This window comes from Hypanus sabinus, chromosome 5 (assembly GCF_030144855.1).
Source record: "Hypanus sabinus isolate sHypSab1 chromosome 5, sHypSab1.hap1, whole genome shotgun sequence".
NCBI lineage: Eukaryota > Metazoa > Chordata > Chondrichthyes > Myliobatiformes > Dasyatidae > Hypanus > Hypanus sabinus.
Window position 1 is genome coordinate 42,400,467 of NC_082710.1, and position 9,344 is coordinate 42,409,810.

The 9,344-nt window shown below is 38.7% G+C and overlaps 1 protein-coding gene across 1 annotated transcript in view; it reads left to right on the plus strand.

The window, feature by feature from the left end:
- Positions 1-9,166, plus strand: part of naa35 (N-alpha-acetyltransferase 35, NatC auxiliary subunit) — a 58,499-nt gene extending 49,333 nt beyond the window's left edge. Inside the window, exons 21-23 of the mRNA XM_059969835.1 lie at positions 1,472-1,594; positions 1,863-1,943; positions 8,926-9,166. Of these exons, the coding sequence (XP_059825818.1) occupies positions 1,472-1,594; positions 1,863-1,943; positions 8,926-8,985 (264 nt within the window). The 3' untranslated portion in view covers positions 8,986-9,166. The remainder of the gene's footprint in view (positions 1-1,471; positions 1,595-1,862; positions 1,944-8,925) is intronic.
- Positions 9,167-9,344: the final 178 nt, after the last annotated feature.

Below are 9,344 nucleotides of genomic sequence, written 5' to 3' on the forward strand. Positions count from 1 at the left end.
AGGTGTGCTGTGGCAGCACCAGCAGAGGCCGCCAGACGTCAGTTGTGGCTCGGCGCTCGTACTGGTTATACGTACATTTGCTGTTGGCTGATATTTTGTGTTCACTGTTGACTTTGTGTTTAATTTCACTGTGAAAATGTCAAAAAGAGCTGCAGATACCCCTATGGGTAACAATGAGAAAAAGAGAAGGAAGCATCTATCATCAATATCGCAGAAAGTGGAGTTATTGTAGAAACTTGTTCATGCTGTGTCTTACTGAAGAATAAGGTGTCAGAACTGCCATTGTGTATCATTTAAAGAAACAGGAAGACAAGTTACTTAAGTTTTATAGTGACAGTGACGTTCTACATTTATTCCAGTAAGTCATTTACCATGTGTTTGATTCGGTTCGTTTGAAGCTGTATATTTTTTGTTTTATTGTAAGTTTTTGTTGGAAATATTTTTCTTGTCATTATTCCCTAAACAATACAGTTTAAGAACTATTTACATAGCATTTACATTGTATTAGGTATTATAAGTAATCTAGAGATGATTTTAAGCATAAGAGGGGATGTGCATAGGTCTGGTGCTCCGCAGGGTCCTAAAGACCACTGGCACTTAGACAAGTTAAATAAGGGACTTGTGCATACTTGTTTTTTTTTGTATCCGTGGGGGTCCCAGAACCAATAAGGAAATCCGAAAAATTCTGAATTCCGAAATGCAACTGGCCCCAAGGATTTTGGATAAGGGATTGTGGACCTGTACTACATGACCTGTCTTTGAATTGCAGAAATAGTAAAAACATTTGTCTTGGTTATTACTCAAGAAGCACCACTAAAGCCATTATATTAAGGCTGTATATATTCAAGTTTTTAAGGGTTTTGTTAACTTTTTTATGTAGATTTTATTTTTATTTTTCTATTTTCTTTCACCTGGCATGATGGTTTCTTTTTCTTCTGCTCCATGTCATTTGCAATTCCTGGGATGGAGAGGTGCAATGATATGGTTGAATTCAATTTACTACATACATTATCAAGCTTTGCCATCTTCTGCACTGTTGTTCATACTTGTATCCCCTCCCCTCCTTTGATCTCTAGATAAAGCACATGTATATGTTTTTGTAACATTTTTAATATAGCTGAATGCATTTTTTGCTTTTAAATGTTTGTTTAAAAATGAAAAATTACTACTTTATCTTCTTCAAATTCTGGGTTGGCCAGGCATAAGACTGAAGAGATTAGTTAAATCCAGCAACATCAGGTTCCACCACTGGAGTCCATGTGGAGTGGATCAGCACCCAGCTCATCCATCCTTATTGCAGTGCTTCATTAAGTCCAGGATTTAATTTACTTGCCATTAATTTGCCTTATGCTCATTAAGCTGTCTTGTGTCAGAGATTGATAGACCTTGTCTTAATGAACAACATTAATAAAACAGTTTTATTTTAGTTAAATGTCATCACCTTGAAATATTTTAAAATTCTGCCAAATAGGAAATGTCTGACCTGAACAAGTACACTCCACCACCTCAGTCTTCTGATCTGTACATAGCTGCCAGTAAGCATTTCCAACAGGCTAAAATGATATTGGAAAACATCCCGAGTCCAGACAATGAGGTATGGGACACTAGAGCATGTTTAAAATATGAAGTACTTAATGTTTTTGAATTAAAAAAAAAATACTTGTGTTAAATGTGTTGAGAGTCTAAAAAATACATAGTTTGTGTTCTGCTTCATCTTGCTTTCGATTTCTGGGATCATAAGGGCTAAACTTTGCAGAGCTCAATAAATGGCCTGTTTGTGCTTTATACTGATTGTGCTTGTTAATTGTTTTCCACCTATATTATATCATCTTTTCAGTCACTTACGGAATTTCACTTTTCAGGTAAAGAGAATTCTAAAGGTTGCAAAACCTAATATAGTAGTGATGAAATTGCTTGCAGGAGGCCACAAGAAAGAATCTAAGGTAAATAATAATACTATGATAACTGCATTGAGAATTAAAGTTGTATAAATGTTCTAAAATTGAAGAGATGTTAATTAGAATTTATAAATACCCTTCAACTTCAAACAGAATTATTTACCGAAACTAGATTGTCCAGGCCTGAAATTAAAAACTGAAAAGAAATTGAAGATCTGAAATGGGAATACAAAATGCTAGAAACACTCAGCAATTCAAGCAATATCTGCAGAAGAGAAACGGGCAAGGTTTTGGGTCAGATATCCTTCTGATTGTTTTATATTCTAATTAATAAGATTGTTAATTTCTCTACACCAAAATCTTCTAGCGCTTCATACAGTTCAACCAGGATGTTATTTGGTCCTGATTATTTCCCCTTTCACATTTTCTTCATAGCATGTTCCACTTCTTTCAGTATTGCTGGGCCCTCGTTGTTGTTGCCAATATCAAAGTTGTCCTGTCGGTCATTTGTCGTTGTATAGGTCTTTGATGTATTCTGACCATCTTTGCATTATTTTTCCTTTTTCCATAATTGTAGATCAGTCTTTTGCTTTTATACATCCTGTTGTTGCCCCACTTTTCTTCTGATCTTATTGAATAGAATATACAACAGTGGCAAAGTACCAAAAGATCTTTTAAAGGCAGTATGCATTGCACTGCCAAAGAAACCAGGTGCAACAGAGTGTGGACAACACAGAACAATTAGTTTAATGAGCCACCTCACAACAATTCTACTTAGAAACAAATGTAAACCAGAGATCAGTGAAGAACAGTGCGGCTTTGTCGAAGGCAAGGGAACGTCAAACACAACTTATATTCTCAGGAATATTATTGAAAGGTCAATAGAAGTACAACAAGAACTATACTTCTGTTTCATTGACTACACAAAAGCGTTTGACACAGTGAAACACCAAGTCATCATGAAAATGCTTAAAGATATTAATATCAATGGAAAAGATCTTAGAATAATCAGGAATCTCTACTGGCAAGAAAGTGCAGCCATACGGATGGACAACGAAATTGGTGAATAACAGCCAATAAAGTGAGGAGTCAGACAGGGTTGTGTTCTATCATCAGACCTGTTCTCCCTGTACAGTCAAAAGATCATGAGAACCATACAAGACTTACCTGGAATAAGTATAGGAGGATACAATACCAACAACTTCCACTATGCGGATGATACAGTCCTGATAGCAAACAGTGACATAAATTTACTGAAACTAGTATCTACTGTCCACACAGAGAGCAAAAGACTTGCCCTAACCTTAAACAAAAAGAAAGCTGAAGTAATGGTCATATCAAAGAAACCTGATATCCCAAACTGTAGTATCGTATCGGGAAATGAAATCCTGAAATATGTTCACAACTTCAAGTACCTTGGATCATGGGTAACATCTGATGGCAAATGCGGAACAGACATAAAAGCAAGAATAGTATGGCAAGAACAGCATTTACAGAAATGAGAAACATCCTAACAAACAAGAAAATAGCAATTGACATCTGCCTTAGAACTCTCAGCTGCTACATTCTTCCTATATTGATGTATGGCTGTGAATCATGGACCATCACAAATGCAATGGAAAAAAGAATCAATGCAGCAGAGATGTGGTTCCTCAGAAGAATGCTATGCATATCATATACAGATGGGATAACCAACAAAGAAGTTCTACAGAGAACAAAAACAAAATGTACATTACTTTAAAAAATCAGAAAACAGCAATCCAAATTCTTTGGACACATCATGCGAAGAGAGACATTAGAACATTTAGTTACAACTGGAAAGCTGGAAGGAAAAAGAAGCAAAGGCAAACAGTGAATGAAAATGATAGATGGATTAACATCATGGTTAGAAACAGGGTAAGCATCTACAATTTGGAGGGTCAGGGATCGTGATGGATGGAGAGACGTGATCGCCCACACCGAACAGCAAGGCACCTGAACTGATCGTCCTGACCTGAAGCCTTAACTCTGTTTCTCTTTCCACAGCTACCATCCAATCTGCTGAGTGTTTGTAGCACATTCTGTGTATGAGGTACTACAACTGACTGTGGCCCTCGTGTGGAATGCGAGGCTCCAGATCACTGTAATGGAATCTTGCTGTTGGTAGCATGCGTATACAGCATTGACTTCTGCCTGACAAGCCTTTTGGTTAAACAACCATGTGTAGGTTCTCTAATAGAGTGATAACCTGTAATACAATGGCTTCAACAGTCTGTATCCATTCCAACTTTATTCAGAAAGAACTTATCCATTTTAGCTTATCAATGCCTATCAGATCATGATGTGATTTTTTTTAAAAATTTATGCTGTCCTTCCATCTCTTTGAGGAATCCATAAACAAAAATTGTTGGATTTTGGAGAGACACAAGCATGTACAGCATTCATACCTGCAGTGTATTATAAAATCAGTCTTTCATGGCATGCTCTGATACTCAATTCCTGGGTCGCTACCAATACAGTGAGGGGTGTCTCTTTGCTGTCCATCACAAAACTCAAGCAGATGAAGCCTTAACAAAAGTCAAATTCCTGGCTTCCTTAATGTATCTGCTTATGTTAGGCAAAATAATAATTCCATTTGTATCAGCCTTCTGCCTTGAAATGATTGCAGAAGTTCACGTTCAAATTTATTGTTGTGTGTGTGTACAACAAAACAAAACTTTCCTCCAGACCACAGCACACTCATAGATGACATATTACCATAAATAAGTTAATAAATTGTCATTCAAAAACACATGCAGTGTGCAACACAGGTAAATAGTAACCTCCTAGTGAAGAGACCTTGGAGGTAGCAGGACATTCATTAGTCTCACAACCTGAGGAAAGAAGCTGTTGCCCAGTCTGGCTGTCCTAGTTCTGATGCTCCTGTACCTCCTTCCTGATGGTAGTGGATCAAAGAGATTGTGGAATGGGTGGCAGGGATCCTCAACAATTCTCCAGGCCCTTCGTCTACAATACTTTCAGTAATGATCACAAATGGTGGGGGGGGGGGGGGAGAAGAAGACCCCGGTGATCCTCTCTGTGCTTCTTACTCCTCTGTAGGGTTTGCAGTCCTATGCCATGCAGTGTTCAAATGACACAATAATGCAGCCAGACAGGACACTCTTGATGCTTCTGTAGAAAGTTGTTAGAATAGAGGCAGGAAGTTTTGCGTGCTTCAAACTCCTCAAAGTGTAGACGCTGCTGTGCCTTCTTGATTAATGAGGAGATGATCTACTTGGGCCCACATCTTTTTTGACCCTCTTACCATCAGAAAGGAGGTACAGGAGCATCTGGACCAAGACTGCCATATTGGATAACAGCTTCTTCGTCCCTCAGGATGTGAAACTAATGAATACCCTGCCACCACCAACATCTCATCACTTAAAACAGTGAGCTGTGTACTGTTTACTGTTTCCTCATACTGCGCACTGCATGCATTTTGAATTGTATTTTATTAACTTGTTTATGGTAATATTTTATGTGCTGTGTGTGATATGTTTTGATTGGTTGTATACATGTAGAGTCAGATGAAAATAAATCTGAACTTTAATTTGAAGTCAGTGCCACTGGGTGGTAATTGCTGCTCTCTTGGCCACCGGAATGATAGTGGCTGCCTTGAAGCCATTAGGTACAGTGGATTGTTTCAAAAAGAAATTAACGATGTCCATTAAGACCTCGGTTAGCTGGGCCACATAATTCCTCAGCACCTGACCAGGTGCGTTTACCCTGACTAGGAGCCTCCTTATGTCAGTTGCAGCACACAAGTTGCCTGTCCCTCGGAGAGTGGGTGCTTTCCTCGCTGTCACATCATCCATTGCATCAAATCATGCATAGAAGGCATTCAGACTATCAGGAAGGGAGCATGGGAGAGCGTGGCTCTTGCTAATATCTGAAGGCAGCATCCCAGTCCCTAATCGGTGCACGACCTTCTGCAATAAGCCACGGTGTCTGGTTTGCCCTGGCATTGTAGTGTTTAATCACAGTAAAGTCCTCAATGTATTTTCACCGATCCCACACAATGTTGACGTGATGATCTTAGGTAGCCACCTCCCTGAATGTACTCCAGTCACGCTTTTGAAACAGTCCTGCAGCGCTGAGGTGGCACCCTCTGGCCAGGTCCTGACTTCCCTGTTAACTGGTTTGACTCATTTAACCAGTGGTCTGTATGCAGGGATTCCTTAAGGTTTTTATAGCCAGGGGTGATAATGGGGACAAGTTCCCACTACCTATTAAATGCTCCCAATGGTGTGCACCTTAATAGCCTCTGAGAACTAAGTCCAGCTCCTGGCCTTCACTTGTGGCTTAGCTACTAAGCCTGGCAGAACCACTTATACTGACAGAAGGGGCAAAGGTGGGTTACATGTGCCTTAAAACCAGTCGCTTCAGGCAGATGGGTCTCATCAGCTTTGTTTGGCAGCTCATCTAGAAGGAAAACTCTGATCTCAAACCTCTGCTTCCTTACGAAGGTCCTTACGAACCTGTTCATGGGGAAGGGTTCAGGAGTAAACCCTGGGGGGAAAAATACATTGAGCTTAATGCTGTCTGGCAACTCCTGAAATGCTGCTGGTACCAAACTATCGGTCTCTGCTATTCCTTTGGGTTCATCAGTTGCATGGAGAGGGGGAGCTTGCTACATGGGCAGCTGCTTGCTCTCCATATCGTGCTGCCCAGGCTTGCGTATCTAGGCAGCTAGGACATAATATCCACGGTCAGCTCTGACCAACGGAGGCATCAGACAGACTATGCAGTGATTAGTAAAATGGATATACGGTTTGAGTACCTAAGGCGAGGACAAAATGGATTTGTAGTCTGAGTGTTCGAGTTAAGAAAAATCTTTAGTATGATTTGAGTTACCAGTAGTCATTCCAGGCTAGATATGACACAACTTAGTCACGTCTTTCTCTAAAACCCAAAGGACTATGAAAATAGCAGGTTGAGCAGTATTTGTGATGAGAGGGGCCAACAGGTGATTGGCCAAGATTAATTGAATAAACTATTGACTTTAAGCTCCATCAGACTCTGAAAGAAAGTGTTTAGGGGCCAAATCAAGCTGGCTGTAGCTAGTGATTCTGATGGGAACATTTGCTTTTAGGTAAGATCTGTCACACTGCAGAAATATGACCTCTGAGCTTTTTGTATTGTTAATTATATATAATTAATCCAAAAATCCTTGCATGACCAAAGTTCCTTGCTGACATAATGGAGGGCTGAGGAAAAAAAAAATGACAAGCTTTAAAATAAAACACAACCTTGGATCATTACAAATTACTGCTGTCCCTTTGTTCTTGCATGTTTGAAATACCAATTTTGTCTCCTGGAGTTTAACACAGGCACAAACCATATGACCAATACAAAGTATGTGGAATGTTTCCCCTGCCACTGTGCCCTCAGGTACAGAACCTAGCAGAGCAGAGAAACTGAAGATGCTACAATCCAGAGCAACAGGAAGAACTCTGCAGGTCAAGCAGCATGTGGAGAGAGTGTGGCTGGGGAAGAACTGTCAGTGCTCTAGCTTGCAGAGCACCTCCCTGCAAAAAAATGCTACGTGACCTGCTGAGTTCCTTCAGAATATTTTGTTGTTACAGAATTTAACCTCTTGTTGTAAATATATGACATTGTACAGGAAAGAATAAAGCACATTTTCAAATGTTGTTTTGATATTTTTTTAAAATAAAGGGTTAGTCTTATTTTGGAGCTGCTATTGCTTATTATATACAATGCCATTTCAAATTTTACATTTGCTTACAAGCCATACTGACTGAAACACTCGTTGCTTTAGTTTTTCTTCAATACGTTTGGCATGCAGAACAGGCTACTTGTAGGTAGAGATGGCAGACTGAAGGTTGTTTACAGTACCCAGTGGACATGTCCTGTCAGTTTGACTAAAGAGAACTTTTGAGGAAGGGTTTTTCAAACTATATTAACATACATTCTGATCCTGTCAAAATTATGCAGTAACAAATGATGTTTCATGTACAGAACTGTTTTCACTACTCAAGACTCGAGTGTCCTTGTTAAACTTCTGCAATTACCAAACATTTTCTATAAAGTTGAAGGGGTCTGGATCAAAGATAAAGGTTTAGTTTATTAAGAACATCAGTGGTTCAAAGACTTCATCCATAATTGGCTGGATTTTTAAGATTATTTTCTCAATTCTGCTGAATTGGCCAAAACAATACAAGGTTAATTTCAGTATACTGGAAAAGAAGGGGTAACTAGTAAAGGGCCCTTTTGAAATTTGTGTGGGTGTTGCAGTGATCCTTTAAGACTGAAATTTGTTCCAAATCTCTGTCAAGGATCACATTTAAAAATGTGGCCTTACCAGAAAGTAGTTCTGCTCAGCAGAGATGGCAGCTGCAGAAGCTGCCATTAATACACTTCTCAACAGCTGGTCATCATAACATTCTAATCTGTCAATCCTACCTCCATAGCTTACAGATCAAAATTGTTTACAAAGCATTGAATTGGAATTATAGATAGTAGGGTCATTTGTTCAGAAATCCATATTTGTAAACAATCTAAGTGGTCCAGAAATCTAAAGGCAGGAGTTGAGTCCCACTGATTAGTTGGTATAAAAGTCAAATCAAACAATATTTCAATCATCATATGCATAAATTACACAAGTTGTTCTTATCAAGAGGCAATTTTGCAAATCCACATCCACAGCATTATGGATCACTCTAGTACCATTAAACTTGGCCAATCAGCAATAGTTCAATCCCAGTTCCTTATAGCTGATTAGGGATGTTGGATTAATCAATCCTAGAAATAGTGCCTATGATTAATGTTCTGGGCTTCCAAAGATTTTTTTTAAATGGTTGGCATTAGGGGAAGCCAGAAGGGCAAGCAAAGTAACGCAATTTGTGATGGGAAGCTTAGTCATTCAGGCTGATGGGCAGGTTACATTGTTGAAGAGTAGCTGACATGAGAAAGCTTACAAAACAGTTCTAGAGGTTGAACAAGTGATTGATAATTCATGTAGAAATAAACTTTTTTTTTTAAATTTCAGGTTCCTCCAGAATTTGATTTTTCTGTTCACAAATATTTTCCGGTCGTCAAGTTAATCTGATTCTGGTGTGCCCATGGATCCCTTTGTTTAATAACTGATTAAATAAATAAATTGGTATTGTTTCAATGCGTCTTAGGTGCTCCAGAGAACTAGAAATGATTAAACTTCAGAGCCATGAGACACATTCTTTGTATATGCTGCTGTATTGTGTTAATACTGTGACCCAAATAAAAATATAACTTTTTAAAATGTTTGTTGGTATCATTCATAGTAGCACAGAAACTGTTCCACTCACCAACACTCAATATCTATGTAATGAATGTTTGAAATCTTTGAATTAAAATCAAACTTATTTTACCTTCCCCAATATAGAAAGAAAAATATTTAAACAATTAATGTCAGGACAGCTGAGCTTGAAT